Source organism: Pan paniscus, chromosome 4 (genome assembly GCF_029289425.2).
Source record: "Pan paniscus chromosome 4, NHGRI_mPanPan1-v2.0_pri, whole genome shotgun sequence".
Classification (NCBI taxonomy): Eukaryota; Metazoa; Chordata; class Mammalia; order Primates; family Hominidae; genus Pan; species Pan paniscus.
The window spans coordinates 145,243,903-145,270,283 of record NC_073253.2 but is presented as its reverse complement, the minus strand read 5'-3'; the positions used below and the strand labels follow the sequence as shown (position 1 = coordinate 145,270,283).

The window sequence follows — 26,381 nt, the reverse complement described above, 5'->3', positions numbered from 1 at the left end:
CATCTCAAAAAAACAAAACAGGCCAGGTATGGCCTGTAATCTCATGCCTGTAGTCTCAGCACTTTGGGAGACCTGTAGTCTCCCAAGGTGGGAGGATCGCTTGAGCCCAGGAGTTCAAGACCAGCCTGGACAACATAGCAAAGCCCCATCTCTATTTTATTCAAGTTATATATCTTAAAAAAGGCAAAACAAAAACCCCACAACTAAATGCCCATCAATAGGGAAAGGGTTAATTAATTTATGGTGAATTCATAAAATAGAAAGCATTAAAAAGAATAAAGTATTCCAACATGGAATCCATTTTTTTTTTAAAAGAAGTAGATCTAACTGTTCTGACACAAAGTTGCCTATAATACATCAATAAACAAACAAACAAAAAATAATGAAATAGTACATATAGTAGATCTTTTTTTCCCTCAATAAAAAAAAGAAACACTTTCTTCCCACCCAGCTCAGTCCTCAGGACCAAAGGTATCACTCTTCCTTTACACCTCACACAACTTCACCTGGGGAAAGGCCAGGAGCATCCTTTAGCTCATGAATGTGTAAGGGGTACAACAAAGGCTATGAAATCACTCCAACACCAAATCCTGAAATGAATGAATCTGAGGAATTTAAGCGCAGTCAATTTAAGACAAATAAAAGTGGGTGATTTTATATGTGCACAAAACATAATGCACTAATCTGCACAAAAGCTAATTTTGGAATATGTGTTCCCAGTGAAGAAGGGTAAGGAGAAGTGCAAAGGCTGAAATCACAAGGGAGAGCAAAGCTCTGGTCCCATACAAATATTTTTTAAAAAGCAAAAAAGTCATGACGCCCCCAGAAATCACCAAGTACAAATGTAAAAGACAACTGATATCACATTCTGACAGGCTAGAGGTAAAACGGAATAAATAGAGCGATAAACTGGGAGAAAACTGTCAACAAAAAAGCCCAAAAGAAGAATGAAAACACAAAAGAAATTTACTATAGAAAAAAACCCATAAAGGATCATAAAAAGGACATATACTCTACCTACTACAAAGAAATACAACAAATTACCTGATTATACACAAGTTTTTACCTATAAAATTGATAAACTTAAAAAAATTATAATATTTACAAAAACAAAGTCAACAAACTTAATTATATTTCTATACTAGCAATGAATAGCTAGAAATTGAACCATGTCATTTAGCACTGAAAAAAAAAAGTAAAATACTTATATGTAAGTCTACCAAAATATGGGCAGGACCTATATGCTGAAACTAGAAAAACTGACAACCTATTAAAATGGAGAGAAAGACTATGGACTGGAAGATTCAACATTGTTAGGCATGTCAAAATTTCCCAAATTGATGTGTACAGATTGAACACAATTCAATTAAAATTCAAGCAGGACTTTGTAGATATTGACAAGCTGACTCTACAATTTATACGGAGACACACCTATTAGAATGGCTGAAAAACAAAAACAGATAATGCTAAGTATTGGCATGTAAAGCAAACTGTAACTTTTACGCTTTGTGGGAACAAATGCAAAATGGTACAGCCACTTTGGTAATGCAGTTTTCTTATAAAATTAAACACACACTTACCACATGACCCAGCAATCTGACTCCTAGGTATTTACCCAAGAGAAATGAAAACTTAGGTTCACACAAAAGCTGGTACACAAATATTTGTAGCAGCTCTATTTGTAACTGCCAAACACCGGTAGCAAACCAAATATCCTCCCATGGGGAACAGATAAACAACCTGTGGTACATCCACACCACAGAAAACTACTCCACAATAAAAAGGAATAAATCACTGATAAACACAATATGGATGACTCTCAAAGGATTAACTTACTGAAAGAAGCCAGACTCAAAAGACTACGTGCCATAATTGCTTTTACATGACATTCTGGGAAAGAGAACACTATATGGATAAAGATGAGCTCAAACAGTTACCAGAGGTTGGGGGAGAGGGATGGGTTTAAATACAAAGGAACAGTAAAAGAGAATGTTTTGGGTAATAGACCTGTTCTATATATTGATTGTGAAGGTAGTTACACCACTTAGTGCATCTGTCAGAACTTATGGAACTTGGAGCAACACACTTAACTACATGTAAATTTTAAAATACATCTTGACTAAATAAATATATAATCCTGAGTACTAGCCTGGATAGACAACAGGGTAATAGGCACTTTTGTTAACTGTTGGCAAGAGCATAAAATAGTACAAACTCAATCTAATAATATAAGACATTAAAAACATGAATTCAAAATAAAGCACCATTAAGTTCTAAGACAAAGAGAATACATCAAAAATACACTTTCATCTTCAGCACTCAATTCTACAAACAAAACTTAGGATTTGACCAAAGTCTTAAAATGGCTGGTACACGGTGAGTGTTCCACAAATGCCTGATGTTGATGAATAATAGGGGAGGAAAGGGTAAATGTGCAGCAATTCCACTTCTGAGTATTTGTCCAAAAGACAAATTAGGGCTGTACACAAAGACTGAATCACAAAAGTGTAAACTGGAGCACCATAATCCCTATAAAAATGGTCATGTACTTCTCTACTTGCTGGCACAGGAAGATGCCCACGATGTACCCCTAAGTTTAAAAAGCACATTCCAAAACAACATCTAGCACAACCGTACTTTTGTTCAAAGAAAGACTATAAACCTATACATCCTATAATTTCTTATATTCTGCACAGATGAATAAACATTTCTGGAAGATTGATCACATTGTTAAATAAGTGTTTATCTCATGGCAGTAGCAATGCTCTTGATTTTTTGTTTCCTCTTTTTATTTGTCTGCATTTTCCAGCCCTTCCACAATGAAGATCTGTTATTTTAAAGATCCCAGTTGAGAGCTTCAACACTTGAGAGGTCAAAGTCATCTTGTGGGACTAAGACATTTAGGAAGAAGACTCCCCCTTCCTCAGAAGCCCCATCTGAGAAGGCCCAGTCCTCAAAGGGCCAGAGGTCTCATCCATAGAGGCAGTTCCCAAGCCTGCTTTGGGATGCTCTGAGGGAAGAGAAGGTTGGCACCCACCTGTGTAGATGTCTATGAAGCTGTGCAGGGCCAGACAATGGGGGTTCAGACACATCTTCACCTGGGCAGTCACTGTCTGCAGACGGCTGGCTGTCAGCAGCCAGCACTCCTGGGGCCCAGCCAGGGAGCTAGTACCAGAAACATCACCAACAAAAAAAAAAGAAGGGAAAGAGACTTCTTTATGGAGTTCCAGGGCTCAGTGATCAATGGCAAATTCTCATTTGCTGGAGCTTAGGATTTTCTAGGTAGGTATTTCCACTTTGTTGGAATCTGTGGAATCGTCCCTACAATTAATGTAACTCTGAATTTATTACATAATTTAACCAATCCCAATGAACTCCCAAACCTAAATATTGTGTGGGGCAGTCCAGATGTAAACTAAATCCTAATCTGGTGATAACTTTCAGGCATTTCAACAGAAATGATAATTACCAATTATTACTTTACTTTCAGCAATCAGAAAGTTAAAGGAAGCCTAAAAACGGCAGAGAATAACATCTTCACAGTTATAGTTTTAATGTTTTCTGAAGAAAAGAGCAGTATGAGCCAAATGGGATGGGGCAGCTAGGGGCAGAATTAAGGGGTGCTTACTTTTGTCCCCCTTTGAATAATGGGCTGCTACAGAGAAGGCACTGCGTGGACGGAGACTCATAATAATTCGACCAAGAGGTTTGCTCGATGGTGACTGTCTCCTCACTCACGTTGGACAAGATAAGTCGAGAGCTGTTGAGTTCATGAATCAAGGCGAAGACCTCAGCCAGCTCTGACTCATTCTCAGGAATCTGCAGGACTTTGCGCAGCAGCTGCAGTGTGGACTGGCGCTGGATCTCCCTCTGGGCTGTGCTCAGGGGCTCTGTGGCATTCAGTACATCTGGGAGTGGTGAGCTCACCTCCTGGGAAGAGAGTGGATTGATCACCAAGCACTCAGAGCAAGAAAAGAGCCAGCTTCAGGCTAAAATAATAAAAGTCTGGGAGCAGCAGACAGATGGGGCCCATGACTGATAGGTGGCAAACCTAGGTTCCTAACCAGCTCAGCTAATAACTCACTGTGTGACTAAAGGCTGGTTATTTTTCTCTGTGGGGCTCAGTTTCTCTACAGGTTGAGCACCCCAATCCAAAATGCTCTGAAATCTGAAATTTTTTGACCACTGAGACAACATTCAAGGGATATGCTCATTAGACATCTCAGATTTTGAATAACTGGATTAGGGATGCTCAAGCAGTATGTATTCTGCAAATATTGCAAATTATGAAATAATCCAAAACACTTCTGGTATCAAGCACTTCAGATACGGGATAGTCAACCTGTATCAGTAAATGAGAGGATTATATACAACTCTTGGTAATGGATTCAACACTTAGCTCTCATTCATCAGGTATGGGGTTTAGAGGATAACAGACCCAGGTTTCAGTTCTGGATATGCCACTTAACAGCTGTGTATGTGGGACCCAAGGCAATTTACTTAATCTTTCTGAGTCTCAATTTCCTCATCTGTGAAATGGGGCATAAAAATAGTAATCTCTTAGAGCCATTATACAGATTAAGTAAGATATTATAAGTAAAGCACTTAGCACAATGCCTATGGTGCAATGAAGGCTCTATGAATGATAGTTTTGATACAAAAACAAGTATCTGCACTGCTTAAAGTTATCTGTCTTTAATTCTCGGTGGCTTCTGGGTACAAGGTAATTTTGTATACCAGTCAGAGGCTTCCAGGAACAATGTTCTGAAATACTCATTAAAAATAGGTCTTTCTCAAGCAGGTCTCTCTTCAATGGAGCTTCTCCCTGATCCTTTTTGCCAAGGCTGAATAAATCACTCCCCGCTTTGTGTTCTCTGAGTGCACCCCTTGACTGCAGAATTCATCATCTGATAGCTGCTAAACCACCACCCTCCCCGCTTCAGTAAGGGTAGGATTCTGCTTATTTACTGATTCCCAACCAGCATGATGCCTGAGACACACATAAGATACTGATTCATATGTGATGGACATATTATACATGGCTCTGTAGAAGTTAAATGCTTAATGCTATAGTTTGGATGTTTACCGTCTCCAAATCTCATGTTGAAATGTGATCCCCAACGTTGGAGGCAGGTCCTAAAGGGAGGTACTTGGGTCAGGGGGGCAGATCCCTCATGAGTAGATTATCGTGGGGCAGGGGCAAGGCAGGTGGTGAATGAGTTTCGCTTCCTCTTTCTGTATGTGATCTCTATGCATGCTGGCTCCACTTGCCTTCCACCATGAGTGGAGGCAGTCTGAGGCCCTCACCAAAAAAGATGTTGGTGCTATGCTTCTTGTACAGACTGCCAAATTATGAGCCACATAAACCTCTTTGCTTTATAAATTGCCTAGCCTCAGGTATTCTTTTATAGCAACACAAAACAGACTAGGACACTTAATAAGGAGCTTTTTATTAACTCTGCATACCTATGACAACTTTCATTTGTAATAGCTTGGTTATCTTTCTCTCCCACTAGACTGTAAGCTCTTCAAGGGAAAGGGCCACGTCCTATTCATCTCTGAAAGCCTGGCCCATAGCAGGCATTCAATATATGCTGGCTGAGAGAATTAATTAATCAGTGGCTACAGAAGAGCTGACTAACACTAGAATGAGCTGCCCCGAGAGGCTGTGTGTTCTCAGTCATGACTATGAAACCACAGCTGGAAGACCACTTGGCAGGAATACTGTCCCGTGACTCTCGCCAGAGATGAAGGATAGAAAGGACTAAAGACCATTCCAGCTCAGAGATGTGAAAACATCTGGCTACCAGGGGGCTCCAAATGACAACACACAAGAAGGTCCCTGTGGTTCTGACCAGTGCTTTATTTTCTGGAAAGCAGTAATTACACTGTATTTCTCCAAACTTTAGGAGATTGGAAAGTGATGGAAGGTCTGCAGATGAGGGTCCTGGGGGTGGGCAGTTCTCAGTTAACCAAATACAGATGGATGTAAGTTTAAGAGTGGGATTTGAAATTGGCAAGAGGTCCCTAGATAATTTCCTATGTCACCTCAGAAGTTAAGTTCCTTCATCATCCTAGATCTAGAGAGTAACACCCACTTCCACTGCAAACCGCGCAAATAGCTAAAATGAACTGGAAGGAGAAAGGAACGCTCAGAGCTTCTACCTACACAGAACTCAATTCTATCTCCTAATTACAGATAGACACACTTTGTATATGTAAGCTCCAGGGTTAGAAGGTGCAGGAAAAACAGACATACCTGCCCTAGAAGAGATTGTGGTCTCACAGGGAGTTAAGAAAAGCAGTCAATATGGGGTGTGATCAATGCTATGGCAAGAAGAGCACATTGAAACCCACTGAAAATCCGGGAAGAAAGCTTACTTCCAGCAGCAGGCATCCAGTGGAGCAAGAGAATCTGATGAAAGCTACGGACCCATTTTGCATGCAATTTCAGGGATTTATAAACTCCTTGAAACTCAATTATCAGTCTTCTCTAAGGCTCCTGTCTCTAAGAGTAAAATGCCCAGATCCAATCTACCTTGCCCACCTTACTTTACCAATGGAGAAACTAAAGCTCGGGAGAGGGAAGCTTCCAACTCAGGGTCACTCCCAGCCCCAGTGTTTTTCCCACCAAGCCATTAGTGCCCACATACTTTGGTTCCACTTTCCTTTCTCACAAGGACAATAACCTCAGAACATCACCTCAAGCACAGAAACAGACTCTGGAGACCAGGGTGAGATTCATCATCAAAAAGGCCTCCCTCCATATACAAATAAACCTTTAAGCTTGAAGCAGTTCTCCCCACCTCTGTAGTCCTGTCTACTCCCAAACTCTCATCCCATAAATTCCCCTCTTGAAATAACTTTCCTCTAGGCCTCTCCCCGGCTCAAGGACATTCAGTAGGACCCCACTGACTAAAGAACAAACTGACAAGACCTTCCATGACATGGTTCCAAGATGCTTTTCATGTCTTATTTTCCGTAACACCCCTTCTCCCACCCCATGCCCCCACGCCATCTCCTCCAGCCAAATGGAACACTCTTCATGTTCACTCACACTTATCCTTATCACTCACACTTATCTTTATCCATACTCACACTTCATGTTCACTCACCAGACTACAGTCTAGTGGGAGAGACTTAAGTATGGCATGCCTTCCCCTTCCATTCAAAACGTGCCTGCCTTTCAAGGTCCAGCCTTGATCTGGAGTGACCAGGCTCCATCTCAGGTCCTGACCTGTTCTGTGTGCCATCCCCTCTTTCCCCAAGGCAGACCAGTGACATTTCTCTTCTCACCCTTATTTTAGTCCTTCCATTTGCTGCCTCAAGTGCCACCATTTTCTGTTCACTTTAAAAAACTCATATGGAAATTCTGAGGACCTCTGAAAATGCCCATTTTTCCTGGTAATAGTAATAATAATAATAGCAGCCCTAAGGAGCCAAGTGGAATGTATTTTACTACCCAAGTAGTTTGGCCCAACTTCAGAGAGGAGGGCTGCCTAGACTGCTAGAAATAAAGCTTTGATTAACTAAAAGCTTTCCAAGGAGCCTGAGAAAGCAGCGGTGGTCTAATCTGCAAAGTCTTAGGTTGGCATTCTCTATTTACCGAAACAGTAAATCAACTTACAGGTCTTGTATCAGGCCTCAGCGGTAAGAGGATGCAACCCTTTCGTCCCTCTCCTTTCACTCCTACTTAAGGCCTGTGCTACATCATTCTCTGCAGTGAGTGAACTCTTGGTTCTCAGAGATCAAGATACCTAGTCAACCCCTTCACCCTGGCAATGGGGACAAGGAGGCTCAGAGAAAAGGCGGCACTTGCTCAGGTTCAGAACCCACCAACTGGTTCCAGTTTGGATGCTCTAACTACCACCATGTACTTTAAAAATCTTCTTATTTCTACTAAGACAGGTTCACTAACAGAGCCCAGAACAGGCCAGGGGATGTGTTTGGGGGAAGGAACTCACGATAGCCTTGGTGGTTTTCTCAGTCCGGTCTTTGGCAAGGTTAACACCACAGCTGGGACAAATCCGAGGTTTGTGCCTGTTGGTGTAGACATAGCTACAAGAGGGATTCTTGCACTTTCCCCGGCCTCTTGATGTAGCCAGGCCCAAATCCTAAAAAAGTAAGACCAGTGTTCAATTCTACAAAAATTAAATTAAACCTGGGCAGAACCCAGAACCAGAATGAGCAGCTGCCAGTAAATCAGAGAAGAGAGTGGCAACTGCAAACCAGATTCAGCCTAACTTCAAGAGCCTTAACCTTTTCTGCAGTTAACTCTTTTACTTTTAATACAGGCTGTAAATTTTTGGCAAATCCAGTCCAGTCCTTCCCTATCTGTGAAACAGGAGAGTTGACTCTCAATGGTCAGAAACTCAAATGCCTTCAGGGTCCAGGCAGTTGGTGGAGTAAAGCAGGTCTGTTTAAACAAAGAGTGCTTGAGACTGGTGAACTAAAGAGTTCAAGCCCTGCCTGAAGACAAACTGTGACTTACAGACTATTAAAGCTCAAAGCTCTAGCATCTAAGCTCCTATGACAAGTTACTATCTAATCAGCAGAAGAGAGGGTCTACTCAGGGGTAGTTCCCCCTAAATGGTAAATCTAGTTGCCTCCTGTAGCCAAAGGGAGTGGTGAGTGAAGGCATGGAAAAGGTAGTGATTATATTTAGGTCACAAGAGAAAGAAACCTGAGCAGATCTCCAGGATAAGAGACACATTCTCCTTAGGGATCAGGTCAGGCCAGACATTAACCCATCACATTGTGCTGTCTTGTTTGCTACTGAATCCCCAGTACAGATCCTGGCACAGAATATGGGCTCAATAAATATTTTTTGAAGGAATGAATGACCCTTTCTGAACCTGTCTGCCATTATGAGGCAAGACTTTAAAAAAATCTAGCTGTTCTCTCAAAATCTGTTCATCTTAATCAAATCAGCTAGAGAAACTGCCAAAAGACATCTGGCTGGTTGATACTTTAAGCATCAACAGAATTAGAGAATGTTGAGAGTGACAGATGCCCCAAAGATGTCTAAACCAATGCAGCACTTTATAGATAGTGAAACTGAGGACCACAGAAGGAAAGAATCTTGCCCAGTGGCATATGGCATGCTAGCAGCAGAGCCAGAACTCCTTTTGGACCAGGTCTCTCAGCTGTCTAGCATTTATTTCCCTGCTCTATGCTGCCTGCCCTACAAAAGGGTGATCCCAATGTCACACATTTGTCTATTAGGATGTTAATATGTGTTATGTTAAAAATAAAGGGAAAACCCTGTGGGAAACACTAGGCTAAACAAAATAAGCTGCTTTACTAAAGTACTTCTCTATTTTACTTTAAGATACTCGTGTTGAACTGGACTCTGTTTTAGGGAGAAAAAGGCAACGTCGCCTAAATGTACTGTGGAACACCCTTTCTAAGCTAAAAGGTTCCAAGACAGCTAAATGTTAAATCTGGACTAGATTCTCATCTCTGGCAACTCTCAATAAAAATACACTAATCTCAGCTGTCCTACACTTTATAAATCTCACCTGGAAAGAGACCAAAACAACCCAGCAGATTCATCCAGTAGCTATTATTTGCATCAGGGATGGGATCTTCATCATTAACAATCTATACCTGACCCTGTTCTCCCTCCCAGCTACCACCACCCTCTCCCCCAGCCTCCTACTGACCTTCAACCACAAAATCAAAACAACCTCCATGTCAACCCACCACCACCTAGCTGCATACTTACCAATGTGACAGTGCAGCTGTACTTATATGGAGGAAACATATCGGGCTTGACCTCCACAACTTTCACCTGAGAAGTCCTGTTGGATGGGCCACTTGGTAGCTGTGGATCAGAACAAATTATTTAGTGCTTTTGAACCTTAGCCAAACTCCTGAGGTCCCATGTCCTGAAACGACTTGAGAGAATGCTTTCCTGGGGAATTTGTAGAGCTATTCTCCAAATGAGCCCTCTGGACTGCCAGTTGGCAGTCACCAGCCCACCAAAGGCTGAGTGTCATGCTCAAGTCCAGGCCTTGCCACATGCTTCTGTGCAGTTTCTAATACCATGTATTAGAAACACCATGAATCAGATTTACAACTACTACTGAGTTATAAAAGCACATAATAGCTTTTATACATATAAATACATGGTTGAACAACTTTGCATAGAAAGATGTCTGAAAGACTATTCACTAAAATGTCACAGGGTAAGAGGACAATCATGGTTGTTTCTCCCTCTTTACCACTATCTACAAAATTTGCTTTTTTTTTGGTAGCGATGTGGGTCTCACTATGTTGCCCAGGCTGGTCTTGAACTGCTGGACTCAAGCAATGCTCCCACCTCAGCCTCCCAAAGTGCTGGGATTACAGGCATGAGCCACCAAGCCTGGCCTCAAATGTTTTATAAGGAATGTATATTTTACTTATATAGCTAAAAAAAAAGAAAGAAAAGATAAAGCATACAAAATTAAAATTATTCTATAATAATGAATTTAAGTTGATTTTCTGAATATCTCATGTACCTCTTTACTGGTTTAAGACTAGTAAAAGAGCTTGTGGCTTTTAACAAATACCCAATGTCACCAATCAAAAGGAAACTATTTACAGAGAAGACTGGGGTTTACCCAAGTAACAGAGTGTACACGAAGGGAATCTAGGGGCTGGAAATCTACAAAACTACCGACGCTAACCAGATACCTTCCTTCTACACCGCAAGATCACACATACACCCAGAGCTGCCACATCTGTGTGGAAAACAAAACAGTTCTCAAAGTAAAAGCCAGTTGATATTCCTGTCAGGGCAAATGTAAAACTGTTAAAGAAAGGAAGTTAACTGACAAAGAACACATGACAAGGGAGATGGCAGACCCGTTTTCCTATTCCAACCTGGTCCATGACACAGTTTTCAAACTACAGGTCACAATCCAATGAGGTGTCATAACATTAATTTAATGGGTTGAAACCAGCATTTTGCAAATAGGAATGAGAAAAAAAAAGTGACTGCATATAGTAAGGGCACAGCTTCATTAAACCTTTAGTATATATGTTTACTGGGCAGTAATAAAAAATATGCCTGTTACTGAGGGTCATGATCAAAAGCTTGAAAAATGCTAACTTAGGAAATTTTGAGAGATCCTTTTATAGCTCACAAGTATGCCAATCTGGTATTCATGCACATGGGTGAGATGTGCCTCCCTCAAACCTCATTATAACGTCAGCACATTACCCATTTGACATGAAAAAAAAAAAAACTTGATAACTATTCTAGCTACATATAGCCAAAAAACCAACCAACCAACCCCACTAATCCATGGAATTTGGACACACAGAAAATTTTTAATATCTGTATCACTAAATGAAGTGAAAAATATAAGCCACAAACTAGTATATGGAGTAAGAGCCAAGTTTCTGATTTTTAAAAAACTGTATTAAAAAATAAACACATGCCAAGTTTCTGATTTTTAAAAAACCGTATTAAAAAATAAACACACACAAATTCAGGAAAAGACCTGAAAGCACATCGGATGGTCATTCTGGGTGGCAGGATCATGAGGGACTTTTCTTTCTCCTTTACCTGAATTTTCTATATTTTTTACAACCATGCATTCATTTTTAAAAGGAAGCTAAAGAGACATGACAACTAAATGTTAATATCTGATCCTAGACTGGATCACAGACTGGAGAAAAATATGCTATATAAAGGAACTGTCCTAGAATAGGAGGGGCTTTAAAAATATACAATAAAATAAAGAAGACACTGGGGAGGTGGCTAATGCCTGTAATCCCAGTACTTTGGGAGGCCGAGGAGGGAAGAGGATCGCTTAAGGCCAGGAGTTTGAGATCAGCCTGGGCAACATAGCAAGACACCCCGTTTCTACAAAAAAAACATTTAAAAATTAGCTTGGTATGGTGGTACCTGCCTGTGTACCCAGCTACTCAGGAGGCTGAGTTGGGAGGATTCCTTGAGCCCAGGAGTTAGAGGCTGCAGTGAGCTATGACTGCACCACTGCACTCCGGCCTGGGCAACAAAGCAAGACCTTGTTTCTGGAGAAAAAAAAAATATATATATATAATATATATTATATATTATATATATAATATATAATACATATTATATATAATATATATAATATATAATACATATTACATATAATATAAATATATAATATATATAATATATATTACATATAATATATATTACATATAATATATATTATATATAATATATATATTATATATTATATATTATATATATTATATATTATATATAATATATATTATATATTATATATAATATATAATATATATTATATATAATATATATAATATATAATATATAATATATATAATATATAATATATATAATATATAATATATAATATATATAATATATAATATATATAATATATAATATATATTATATATATACACACACACATATATACACATATATATCACACACACATATATATACACATATATATACACACATACATATATATATACATATATATATATATAAAATTGGGTCTGTGAAAAGAAAATAAATCTTGGGGCCCCCAAATCTCTATGCTAAACGGAAAAGTCAAGCTGGGAACTGCTTAGGGCCAACCTGCCTCCCATTCTATTCAAAGTCACTCTCTGCTCACTGAGATAAATGCATATCTGACTGCGTCCTTTGGAAATGCTAATCAGAAACTCAGAAGGATGCAACCACTTGTCTCTTACCTACCTATAACCTATAAGTCCCCTCCCTGCTTTGAGTCTTCCTGCCTTTGCTTCCAGTTGTCCTGCCTTTCCAGACTGAACCAATGTTCATCTTGTGTATGTTGACTGATGTCCCCCTAGAATGTATAAAACCAAACTGTGCTCTGACCACCTTGGACACATGTCATCAGGACCTCCTGAGGCTGTGTCCCAGGTGCATGTCCTCAATTTTGGCAAAATAAGCCAAATTTCTAAATTAACTGAGACCTGTCTCAGATTTTCAGGGTTCACAGGTCGAATTGACAATTTGGAATATGAATGGGAGAGTAAAGGTATACATCAATGTTTCAGTAAAAGAATATCCCTATTCTAGGCCGGGCGTGGTGGCTCACGCCTGTAATCCCAGCACTTTGGAGGTGGGTGGATCACTTGAGGTCAGGAGTTCAAGGCCAGCCTGGCCAACATGGTGAAACCCCATATCTACCAACAATACAAAAGTTAGCCGGGCGTGGTGGTGTGCTCCTGTAATCCCAGCTACTCAGGAAAGGCTGAGGCAGGAGAACCACTTGAACCCAGGAGGTGGAGGTTGCAGTGAGCCAAGATTGTGCCACTGCACTCCAGCCTGGGTGACAGAGTGAGACCCTGCCACCAAAAAAAAAAAAATCCCCATTCTTATGAAATACACAAACAAGCATAAAGGCATAACTTACGCTATAATGTGTATTTTACACACATGCAATGTGTACACACCCACATATGGTGGGGGAACACACATGAACATAAAAGATAAAGCAAAATGGGATAATACATTAACAATAGGTCACTATGGGTAAAGAGTATATGGGTGTTCTCTGTACTATTTTTATTTTTGTGACTTTTTTCTAAGTTATAAATTATTTCTAAGTAAAAGGTTTAAAAACATGTATTCACTTAAGTTTTAAGAAATTACTTAAAAAACAGATAAATCATTCATGTTAACCTCCACCCAGAGGTCTGCCAACGTGTAAGAACTGGGATGTGCCTTTACCTATAGCTTTGATACATTAAATGGAAGCAGCCAGACCCTCAAACAGCTCCCACTCTGGAAAACGGGCCTTACCTTCACCTCACCAGGGCCAGATGGCTGTTGAATGGGCTGGCCCAGCTGCTTCAGTGTGCTTGGCTTCAGACCACAAGTCCTCACAGAGGGAGTCTTATCTGAGAGAACCAGGAGCCAAACTGGTGACTTAAGTGCATTCAGAGTCTCCCCAAGTCTCTATGTCCGTTCTCAACCCCCCACTCCTGTCCCTTTCCTGTCAGACAGCCCCTCCATCCCAGGTATGTCCCAGCCCTTACCACTCAGGGAAAAGGCCTGCCTGGCCCTGGGCAGTCCCATGCTGCTGCCTCGCCCCACGTTAACTGGGGCTGGCAAAATTGCTCTCATGGGTCTTGCTGCAGCCAGTAATGAGGGCTTGCCCCGTGCTCTGCCTTTAAGCTCTGGAGCCCTGGACCCAGGGGTAAGCAGGTCAACTCTGAAAAGAATAAGAAGAGAAATCTGGAAATTCTGGAACAAAGGGAAGAAAACCAAAGCGCAATCTCTATATAGTGCTTTCTTAGAGGATAGTATTGGGGTTAAACTGTCAAGCTTTAGACAGATTGAGTTCAAATTCAACCACTAAATAGCTGTGTGGCCCTGGACAAGTAATTTCATTCTTCTGTTAACTTCAAGTTTCTAATATGTAAAATGGAACAGTAATTACCTATACAGTATGGGGTCATTGCGAAGACACAGAAGTGTAAAACGATGTCTATAGAGTGTAATGCCAATCGCTATTATAGCTATAACATCTAATCTACCTCTAGTTAGAGCATATACTTATGACAGCAGCTTAGAGACCCTAGAGAACAGAGTCCATGTTTGCTTCATCTTTGCAGCACCAATGTTGAGCACATGGCCTATACCACAGAGGAGGCCTCAATAAACATTTGCTAGAGTGATTTACGTGTCTCAAACAAAAGGTCTAAAGTGCACAGCTTCATCCTTTAAATATACAAAACCATCGCCAAAGTATATTGCTACATGATTTTTTTAAAAAAAAGCAAGATGGGGCCGGGCGCGGAAGCTCATGCCTGTAATCCCAGCACTTTGGGAGGCCAAGGCGGGTGGATCACAAGGTCAGGAGATCAAGACCATCCTGGCTAACACGGTGAAACTCCATCTCTACTAAAAATACAAAAAATTAGCCAGGCATGGTGGCAGGTGCCTGTAGTCCCAGCTACTCGGGAGGCTGAGGCAGGAGAATGGCATGGACCCGGGAGGCGGAGCTTGCAGTGAGACGAGATGGCGCCACTGCACTCCAGTCTGGGCGACAGAGCGAGATTCCATCCCAAAAAAAAGCAAGATGTATTTGGGAGGCCAAGGCGGGCAGATCACCTGAGCCCAGGAGTTCAAGACCAGTCTGGGCAACATGGCAAAACCCCATCTCCACAAAAAAAAAAAAATACAAAAATTAGCCAGGTGTGGTAGCGCGTGCCTGTAGTCCCAGCTACTCCAGAGGCTGAGGTGGGAAGATCGATTGAGCCTGGGAGGGTGAGGCTTCAGGGAGCTGTGTTCGCACCACTGCACTCCAGACTGTATGACAAAGAGAGATCATGTCTCAAACAATAAAAATAAACATAAAAATAAAAAACAAGATGTAGAAGTATGTATGTTGTGCTATGATTTGTGTTAAAAAAAAAAGTGGGAAAAATATATATACACACACACACATACATATTTGCATACAAGGTATACAAGGTATTCTTATTTTTCCAGGAAAAGCCAGCCAAAGTTAAAAGTGGAATTGGCTTCTGGTGTTCATTGTGGGCACAATTGTTACCAGTTGAGAACCACTGATACAAATAAGGGTCTTCAGTTACAAGAACACAACTTCCTCAGGGAAGGGATATACACGGAATCCAATTAAGCATTTAAGGAGGAAAAGGGGAGAAAAAGATAGTGACTTCCTCCGACTTGCAAGGTACTTGGTTGCATGTTTTATATACAATCTTCAGTTTGTACAGTCAGCCTGTGAGGATAAGATTTTCTATATCCAACTCAAGATTCTTCAGAGGAGAGAACTGAGGTGAAGAGACATGAAGTGACAATGCCCAAGGTCAAACAGAAGCCAGAAACAGTCAGAACCAGTACTGAGTTCTCTGACTATAAGGCCAGAACCCTTTCTACAGGATGCTTTTAATAAAGATTCTCTTTCCAAATCCAGTATCCAGGACTGGTAACTCATAGTTTTAATACTGCCCAGAGCCTATACCAGCAAGACTCTAATTAATGCTTTAGGGAGACTGACAAGAAGAGATGTGTAAGTAATCTGACAGCAGTACATGAATAGCAGAGTCCAGGGGGAGGGACAATCTTTATATATCTCTAGGCCTTGGTTTCTGTATCTCTAAAACAGGAACCATTGCCTGGTCTCTGCTGCCTCTCTCAGGCATGCTGTACAGACATGGGATAAAAGAAACATGGGGCATTTCCAAAGCTGTTATTTTAAATACAACTCTATATTATACAAACACACTGACTTACCCTGTAGGTTTTTTAGGAGCAGGGAGTGGACTGGAGGTACTTGTCCCCTCGGATGGTGTTGGTACGTCTGCTCCAGGACTGTCATTGTCAGTTGTCCCCAGAGTGACCTCAGGCTGCACACCACTTTTGACGACTGGCGTCTTAGTGACTGCTGTACCACAATTCCCAGGAGCTTCCTTAATCAAAACATGGGCATCGGAGATGATCACTTCCTCCCACTCACTCTCCTCACCTACTTCTCTGGGAGGAGCTACGTTCAGGAGCTGGCTTACAGCTTCCGAATTCTCCAGAGTCAGTTTGGAGGCATTTTCCTTAGAGGAATTTTGCTCAGTGGTGACAGGTTGCTGATTTCTTTTCACCACAGAGCCTTTGGAAGAGACGCCAGAAGCCAATTCCACTTTTACTTTGGCTGGCTTTTCCTAGAAAAATAAGAATGCCTTGTATACATAAGGGATTTTACAGTTGATGACATTCACAAACATTCTCTCATTTTTAATAACATATGGGCAACAAATAAGGAAACTAAGGTCCATGAAAGGAAGAAGTTAACTTAAGATCTCAAGTGTAAAACTAGCCTGAATCTAAGTTTTCTGGCTACAGGTTCCTTTCACTATAGTATTAAATGCCTTCATTTGAATAAAACTGTTCATCTTCTAATAAATTCTTATTGAAAAGCTTCTCCAGGTTTCATCAACCAAATGTTGGCATTTTTTAGTTTTACATTTAGTTTTACATTATTCAAAGCCTACTTCTGTGTGTCTAGAAAGAGGGTGACATACTGCCATACAGGGCCTAAAGGCCCTAAGTTGTTCACCTTGGTGGTCCTTTTATGAGATTCAGTTAATCCCAATGTGGCCGCAACCTCATGCGGACAGATTCAAATTTTCCCATCTCCTTTGGGAAAAATTCTGTTTTTTGTCCCAGATTCTTTAAGGTGAGTCTTAAGAATGACTTACACATATGTCACATACTTTGCACTGGATCAAATTAACTCATGCATTATTATGTGCTACAAATATTCAAACTCACTAAAAATGGCAGCTGCTATTTTAGCTAGACCTGGCTTTAAAAAGTCCTTGGTGTCTTAGCTTTTATCCAATTAGCACTGCAGTGGAAATAATAGTATTATATATACACACATACGCTTTTAAAAAATGTTTTTAAATAGTGGTTGTCTTCAGAAAGGTTTTCTACCCACCATGTATATCATGAAGGGCACTGTAAACTAGGAAACATAAAGGCTGGGTTCTATCAAGCTTAGCTCCCCTCCTAATTAGTTATGTGGTATAAGGCAAGCTTCAATTGAATCCTCATTTCCCCTTATGAAATAGCAAAGGATTGGGCTCTCAGTATTTGTCAACAGGAGCCAGACAGCATTTTGGGTGACCTAATTCTATAGTGTGTAGGACCTCCCTGCACATTACAGAAAGTTTAGTGTCTGTGCCAATGTCACTAAATTTCAATGATTTATCTCCCAGTCGCTTACTACCCAAAAACCCTCAACATTTCCAAAGCCATCTGCATATTGCACTTCTAGTTCGGAACTGGTAACAGCCAGGCGTCATGGCTCATGCCCGTGATCCTAAGTCTTTGGGAAACTGAGGCAAGAGGCTCACCTAAGCCCAGGAGTTCAAGACCAGTTTGGGAAACATGGCAAGACCACATCTCTACAAAAAAAAAAAAAAAAAAAAATTAGCCAGGCATGGTGGTATGCAGCCTGTGTGCCTGTGTTCCCAGCTACTCGAGAGGCTGAGGTGGCAGGATCACTTGACCCCAGGAGGCTGAGGCTGCACGAGCTGTATTCATGCCTGGGTGACAGAGCGAGACCCTGTCCCTGTCTGGAAAAAAAAAAAAAAAAAAAGAGCCAGTAACAGGTGACCTCTTAAGAGCTCTTTGGTAAAGCATTCTCAGATTCTAACACATAATAGCCCCTAAGAGTGAGTTAACATGGAGAAAAATTCCAAGTCAAGTGCACAGAGCTTATTTACTGCAGGAGAGGGAAAATTTTATAGAAAAACAGGAGACTAAACTCATTTTTTGAGATAAGATTTTTGAGCAAACACTGCCTACTAAGTAGGCTATTTTAGACAAAAATCACCGCAGAAAGATTGGGTAATTTAAGCAATCTGAGCAAAACAACTCTACCTGGTGATCTCACATTTCATTAACTCAGCCTACTCATTTTAGATGTTACTTTCAAAATTCTCTGAGGCTGCAGGCTCAGAGAGACCTCAACTGCTGCCATCAGAGAGCCTTAAGAATGAAACCTTGAGCTAAACAGCCTTATATACTATCTTTTGTTTTATCCAACTCTTTGGGAACTATGCCACATATTTCTTGGGCTAATTTTAGCCAGTATGAACTCTAGAACAATACAACAAAAGGTGAGTCATTTCCTGGCTGGCACAAACACACTTAGAGCTTTTAGAGACAAATTATACTTGCTGCCTCAAAAATCAGAATTCAAGAAATCTTATTAATAGATCGGGGTGTCCAATTTTGGCTTCCCTGGGCCACACTGGAAGAATTGTCTTGAGTCACACATAAAATACACTAACACTAACAATAGCTGATGAGCCTAAAAAAATAAAAATAATCACACACAAAAAAATATCATAATGTTTTGCTCTTTGAGGAAGACACGGTCGTAGGTGGTGCGGAGCTGCGGTCTGCCCGCTCCTGCCCGCTCCTGCTCCTGACTCACCGCTGTTCTCTCTCGCCAAGGAACAAGTCGGTCAGGAAGCCCGCTGCAGCCAAGGCTTTTAAAGACACCGGAAAAACACCCATGGAGCTGGAGGTGGCAATTCACCGAATTCAAATCACTCTAACGAGCTGCAACATAAAATCCCTGGAGAAGATGTGTGCTGACTTGATCAGAGGAGCAAAGGAAAAGAATCTCAGTGAAAGGATCAGTTCGAATGCCTACCAAGACTTTGAGAATCACTACAAGAAAAACTTGTGGTCAAGGTTCTAAGACATAGGAATGTTTCCATAGGAGAATCCACAAGCAACTAATTGACTTGCACAGTCCTTCTGAGATTGTTAAGCAAATTACTTCCATCAGTACTGAGCCAGGAGTTGAGGTGCAAGTCACCACTGCAGATGCTTAAGTCAACTATTTTAATACATTGATTACCAGTTGTTAAAAAACAAAAAATCTCAATGTTTTAAGATAGTTTATGAATTTGTGTTGGGCTTCATTCAAAGCCATCCTGGGCCATAGGTTGGACAAGCTTGTCTTACATTCTGCAGCTAAACAGCGTAGCAATGCCTGAGAAGTGTGGTTTAGTGGAAAAGGCAATGGGATAATTGGCTGTGTGAATTTAGTAAGTCGCTTTTTCAAAATCTATTTTTCCTTAGCTGGAAACTCAAAAGAGTTGAAGTAGCTGATAATCAAAGTCAATTTATTTCTAAAATTCTAAGTGCACTGATGGTAAAATGTTACCTGTCTTCTCTCACTCATTCTGTTTCTATAAGCTTTAGAAATCACAGTATCTACTCTTGACATGGTAATCCTTGCAAAACACATTGGTAAATTCTGACTTAGCAAGTCAAGATAGGGGGAAGGTAGCTAAGAAAAAAATTGTTTTCATGCCATGAGCTTGATCTTAGTAAGAGAACCATGGCTCTAAAGTTTTTCAGGCTGGGCACCATGGCTCACACATGTAATCCCAACACTTTGGGAGGCCGAGGCAGGTGGATCACTTGAGGCCAGGAGTTCGACACCAGCCTGGCCAACATGGTGAAATCCCATTTCTACTAAAAATACAAAAAAACCTAGCTGGCTGTGGTGGCACATGCCTGTAATCCCAGCTACTCGGGAGGCTGAGACATAAGGATCACTTGAACCAGGGAGGTAGAGGTTGCAGTGAGCTGAGATCGTGCTATCCAGCCTGGACAATAGAGCAAGACTCTATCTTCAAAAAAAAAAAAAAAAAAAAAGTTGTTTCAGTTAAAGCCAGGTATGATGGTATGATGTCATATGCCTATAGTACCAGCTACTCAGGAAGCTGAGGCAGGAGGATCACTTGAGACCAAGAATTTGAAATGGGCCTAGGCAACATAGCAAGAGACTCTGTCCCAAAAAAAAAAGTTATTTCAAAGTGGAAAAAAAACCACACATACAAGAAATGAAAAAGAAAGCCACACATACAAGAAATGAAAAAGCCAAAGTAAAAATAGCCTGAAGGAGGGATAAGCCCACAGTGATCACTGACAGTCTTTCATGCATAAGCACAGGAAATATGGTCATTTGAGAGACCTGCTTCGCATTGGTCAAGAAAGGCCAAGGAAGATTCTGACTACTATCCAGTTCAATCTCCCCACTGCAGTTAGAGAACTGCCTTTTTGGGGAATACATTGTGAATACACTGATGGCTTCACAGAGGCACATCAGAGAAGATGGCACAAGAGCCTTAGACAAAACCTCCTGTGAGACATTAGCCCTAGGCCCTTCCTGACAACATGAAGAGCAATAGTAGGGCTAATAATTACATTGATGTCTATCATGATGATAGCAGGACATTCACTGAGGATTTAATATGTACCAGAAACTGCCATTTAGTCTATATGGATAATCTTATTTGACCCTGCTAACATCCCTAATGAAGTAGGTACTAACTTCCATTGACAGATGAGACAAAACTTAAATCCAGGAACAGATATAGACTGTCTTGACCAAGATTACATAGTTAGAAACCTTGGGAAGCAGGGGTCTGAACTGAGGTAGCTAACTCCAGAATTGTGTTCTTAACTATCCTGTCTCCTGGAATTAGTGCTACCCTGAACTTAGCCAGAAGCCAAAACACTCATCCAGAGGGCAAAAGTCACCATCCCAGTATTTCTCAAAGAGATGTGAAAATTGCCCCAGAGAAGTTTAAGGTATGCTGCTATACAAGGTTTTTCTACACATACAAGTTTGGACCATGCTGAGTTAAACATGTGATAATCACAAACCTAACCTAAGCCATTTTCACTAAAATAATGTCCTCTCTTTCCTTTTCTACCCACCCAAATTCTGTTGAATCTTCAACTCTCTCTCTTCTATAAAACCTTCCCTGTCTGTCCCAGTCCTTATAAATGTCTCTCCTCTCTGAACTAGGTGAGAATTTACTGCCTCTTCCATCCATTTTAGCCCTTAAAATGTATAGTTTCATATAAAAAATGTGGCAAGTATGTATGTTTTATCTAGTTCGCACCAAGCATACACAGGTGACAACGTGTTAAACGGAACTTCAGAAGGGCACAGCTGTGATGCTCATTTATTTATTGAGTGTCTTCTATGGGCAAAGGCTGTGGGAGATACCAAGGTTATTAAGGAACTCACAATGTGACATAAACAGAAACATTGTTAACTGATGATGAGTGTTAAATAAAAATGTTAAAGACATATAGATACAGACATCTCTAAATACAGACGGGGGATGACAGAAACAAGTAAATAAACATGGTGTAGTAGTTCATGGAAATTATGAAACAGGTACTATTTTGAAGAATATTTAAAGGCATGATATGTTAAATTAAAAAAAGCAAAATATTATAGTATTGGAGATATCCACGAAAAAACAGAAAGAAAAATAAAAGGGAAAACAGTGCTCACAGTGCTGTAATCCCAGCACTTTGGGAGGCCGAGACAGGAGACTGTTTGAGGCCAGAGCAACAAAGGAAGACCCCATCTCTACTGGAAAAAAAAAAAAGAAGGGAAAGAAGAAGAAAAAAACAGATACAGAACTTATTCACAGAAAAAAAGACTGGAAAGAAGTACACCAAAATGTTAATAATGGCTTTTCTTTGGATGGTATATGAGTTTGGATAACAATTTATTCCATTTCTCTTTTGTATTTTTTAAACAAACTATATACAATGGAAATGATTTACTTGTATAGTCAGACAGTAAAAACAAATGTTAACTTTTTAAAAATCACCTGTTCCTAATGGCAAACAGAAAGTCTATTCTGTGAGGCTTCCAAAGCAGCAACAGCCAATGGACCTTACCTTTGGGATCCACTTCCCTCCTAGGAAGTTACCACAGGTAGGGCACTTAGGTGGCTTGTGCCTGGTGACATATGTAAAGGAGCACCCTGGGCTGGTGCATGTCCCATGGCCCCGGCGGGTATATGTAGTGGTCTGTAAATAAAGAGCACATCAGAATCAACAGAACAATCCAACCTCTCTCAGACTGATGACCACTATAATCACAGCAACACCAGGAGGTCACAAGCTTGTGGAAAGATAACCAATTCATAATCATATCAGAAAAGGTCAGTGTTGGAAAGGTCCTACAATACAACAAATTCACTCTTTAGAAATGGAGAAACTAAGTTCAAATGGGGAAAGACAACTGCCCAACATTACAGTTAGGTACCAGAAGAATGAAGAAAGTGATAGTTGCTATGCATTGAGCTAGGCACCACACAGTGCTAAACACTTTACCAATATTTCATTTAATACTCTCAGCAATCGTATTAAGTACGTATTATTACTACTGAGGTTTAAATGCTTTGCCTCAAATCATCAATCAAGGGCAGAGCTAGACCTAGAACCCATATTTCTCTATTCTTGGCCCAACATTCCTTCTATGCATCCAGCTGCACCCTCTGGTCTAAATACTTCAAAGAATTTGCTTCATCTTCATTCTTCAGACAACCAAGGACCTGGGATTCAGAATAAAAATAGATCCATGGTCACTGAAAAAATAAGGGCAGTTCAGGACTATAAGCCAGGCCCTATCCTTTGATACTCAACAGAATGTAGTTATTTGCATATTAATATATATAGCCACTGGCTCTTATCATCTCCACTGATCTCCCTTTGAGCAAAATGTATTACTATGGGTTATAATATTTCAGCTACAAATAAAAACGACTCATTCATTAGTCATGCTCCGCTTCTAGATTAAGGCTGGAAAAAAACCCATTTCTCTGTCATATTTGTTCTGTCACATATGAATGTTTACTCAGCTATTAATCCCAGCTTCCCTAGCCCAGCCAAAACGCAAAAAGCTTCCTTGGGGAAACACCAAACTACCATTAGCTACCTCTGCAAGGAAGCCTAAGGAAAAGGCTTCAATTATGGCTTCCAATTATGACAGTGGTATTAAGTCAAGGATGAGCGTGAAGTGGTATGGCACCAAAAAGAGGAAGACCAGGCTTTGGGTTCCAATTTTGCCACTAATACACTGAGTGACCTGGTGGTAAGGAACCTTAACTCTTGGGCCCTGAGTTTCTTCCTCTGTAAAATCGCCTGTTCTTCCTATTTTATAGGCGTGTCTTGCTGAGAAAGTGAGATAAGAAATGAGAAAACATTCACTTAGATTCTACATGCTTGTGAGAGACTATTAATACTGGAATATAAAACATCTCTGATCCTTTCTCAGGTTGTGGCCAATGTATAATTCTCATTCTGAACACCTCAAGAAAGCAGAGTAAAAATTTAAGATAGGTTAGTTTCATAAGTAAATTACCATGAACTTGGAAATTCTTAACATTGTTAAGTAGGCTAGAGAAATGACTTTAGGAAAAAAAGTGCTAATGTTCAAGGATGACGTTTCAGTCCTAAGTATTAATCATAAAACACTTTTTTAGAAGTGCTTGGCTGACATTTATTAGAGCATGAAAGAACAGTAATTTCCAGGAGAATAAAGACTCAGGAGAAATAACCAGTTTCTCCATGAGTCAAAGCTGCAGGCTGTTCCTATTTTAAAATATTGCAGCTTTATTATCTACAACATATTGTTTATCTGCAGCAGAGATTTCTGAAGATAAACTTATAAGTTAAAAATATGTACTTCAGCCCTAAAGAAACTACTAAAATAACCAAAACAAAGTCAATAGCTAATAAGCCAATAAAAGAAAGCAGATCCATAAAAAATACTTATATCAGAAGAAGGCAGAACAAAATTGATGAGACAAATAATAAGATAATAGATCTAAATGTAACCATATCAATAATCATATTAAATATAAACGGCTTAAACCACCTCTTTTAAAGACAGAGACTGTCAGAGGGTCTTGCTTTTATATTGAAACTATATGCTATCTACACAAAGCAGAACAAAACAAAAACACTTTATGTAGATATAAATTAGTTAAAAGGATGGAAAAATATATTTCTTGATGTAACAATAATTTTTAAAAGCTAGATATTAGACAAAGTAGATTTCAGAGCAAAGATTACTAGAGATAAAGGTCATTTTGTAATAACAAAGGGGTCAATTTATCAAGAGGGCACAACAATCCTACATGTTTACATACTTCGCAAGAGAGTCAAAATTTGTGACAAAAATTAAGAGAACTGTAAGAAACAGACAAATCTACAAGGATAGTTAAATGTCACCTCCTTTTTTTTTTTTTTTTTTTTTTTTTTGAGACAGAGTCTCACTCTGTTGCTCAGGCTACAGTGCAGTGGCACGATCACAGCTCACTGTATCCTCCAACTACTGGGCCCAAGCAATCCTCCCACCTCAGCCCTGAGTAGCTGGGACTATAGGTGTGTACCACCACACTCAACTATTTATTGCTTTTTGTAGAGACAGGGTCTCCCTGCCTTGTCCAGGCTGGTCTTGAACTCCTGGGCTCAAGCAATCCTTCTGCCTCAGTCTCTCAAAGTGCTAGGGTTACAGGCACATATCACTGTGCCCGGCCAGATGCCTTCTCTTATAATTGATAGAACAAGTAGACAAAATCAGTAAGGATATAAAAGGGTTGAACGTTATCAATCAACTTGACCTAATTAGATATGTATAGAACATTCCACCCAATAGCAGACTACGCATTCTCTTCAAGTGTACATAACATTTATCAAGACAGACCACATTCTGGGCCGTAAGACAAGTCTCAATAAATTTAAAGGGATTCAGTTTAAATAAATCAAAAAGGTCAGGCCACAGTGGAATTAAATTATTAATCAATAAGAGAAAGATATCTGGAAAATCCCCAAATATTTGCAGAGTAAATAATACGCTTCTAAATATCTCATAGGTCAAAGAAGTAAATTAGAAAGTATTTGAATTGAATGAAAATGAAAACACACCATATCAGAATTTGTGGAATGCCACTAAAGCAGTGCTTAGAGGGAAATTCATAGCAGTAAGCACCTACATTAGAAAAGAAAGAAAGAGGCCGGGCGCGGTGGCTTACGCCTGTAATCCCAGCACTTTGGGAGGCCGAGGCGGGCGGATCACGAGGTCAGGAGATCGAGACCATCCTGGCTAACACGGTGAAACCCCGTCTCTACTAAAAATACAAAAAATTAGCCGGGCGTGATAGCGGGCGCCTGTAGTCCCAGCTACTCGGGAGGCTGAGGCAGGAGAATGGCGTGAACCCGGGGGGCAGAGCTTGCAGTGAGCCGAGATCGCGCCACTGCACTCCAGCCTGGGCGACAGAGCGAGACTCCGTCTCAAAAAAAAAAAAAAAAAAAAAAGAAAAGAAAGAAAGAGCTGGGCACGGTGGCTCACGCCTGTAATTCCAATACTTTTGGAGGCCAAGGCAGGAGGATTGCTTGAGCCCAGGAGTTCTAAGACCAGCCTGGGCAACATAGAGAGACCCCCATCTCTGCAAATAATTTAAAACAATTAGCTGGGTGTGGTGGTATGCACCTGTGGTCCCAGCTACCTGAGAGACTGGGGCAGGTAGGTGGATCCCAGGAAGTCAAGGATGCAGTAAGCCATGATTGTGCCACTGCACTCTAACATGGGCAACAGAGTGAAACCTTATCTACCAAAAAAAAAGAAAAGAAAAGAAAAGAAAGGTTTTGAATCAATGACATCAGCTTCTACCTTAAGAAACTAGAAAAAGAACAAATGAGAACTACCAGGGCAGTGAAGAACACACGTGACCATGGCCATCAGCTGGATAACGACTGTCATCGTGCCCTGCTCACCTTTGAGGTCCTGCTGGTTCACAGACTGGATGGCCGCAATACATTCTCCTATATCTCCATATTTGTCCCCCTTTGGCTTTTGTTACTAACTTTAATGACCACAACATTTAGGCCAAAAAGGGGCAATCATTGGTGGTTTGGTATTCGCAGAGACTTCTGCCAGTTTCTGCTTGAAATTTTCCCATTTTTAAGAGAATATGGGAACATTTCATATGATCTCCATCAGGAAGATAGCGAAGGTGCTGAAGAA

The 26,381-nt window shown here is 40.4% G+C and overlaps 1 protein-coding gene, 1 non-coding gene and 1 pseudogene across 3 annotated transcripts in view; 2 read left to right on the top strand and 1 right to left on the bottom strand.

The window, feature by feature from the left end:
* The window catches only part of HMGXB3 (HMG-box containing 3), a 53,185-nt gene that overhangs the window by 12,599 nt on the left and 14,205 nt on the right, over positions 1 to 26,381 (bottom strand). For both annotated transcript variants that reach the window (XM_008954454.6, XM_034960771.3), the window contains 8 exons: positions 22,247 to 22,378; positions 16,253 to 16,671; positions 14,026 to 14,201; positions 13,790 to 13,887; positions 9,728 to 9,826; positions 7,965 to 8,114; positions 3,629 to 3,930; positions 3,038 to 3,165 (listed from right to left, as the gene is read on the bottom strand). In XM_008954454.6, coding sequence (XP_008952702.1) covers positions 3,038 to 3,165; positions 3,629 to 3,930; positions 7,965 to 8,114; positions 9,728 to 9,826; positions 13,790 to 13,887; positions 14,026 to 14,201; positions 16,253 to 16,671; positions 22,247 to 22,378 — 1,504 coding nt within the window. The remainder of the gene's footprint in view (positions 1 to 3,037; positions 3,166 to 3,628; positions 3,931 to 7,964; positions 8,115 to 9,727; positions 9,827 to 13,789; positions 13,888 to 14,025; positions 14,202 to 16,252; positions 16,672 to 22,246; positions 22,379 to 26,381) is intronic.
* On the top strand, positions 11,116 to 11,219 carry LOC112439995 (small nucleolar RNA U13). Its single transcript, XR_003028209.2, has one exon. It is a non-coding gene; the product is annotated as a small nucleolar RNA U13 (small nucleolar RNA).
* LOC117980410 (small ribosomal subunit protein uS10-like) lies at positions 18,610 to 22,197 on the top strand (annotated as a pseudogene).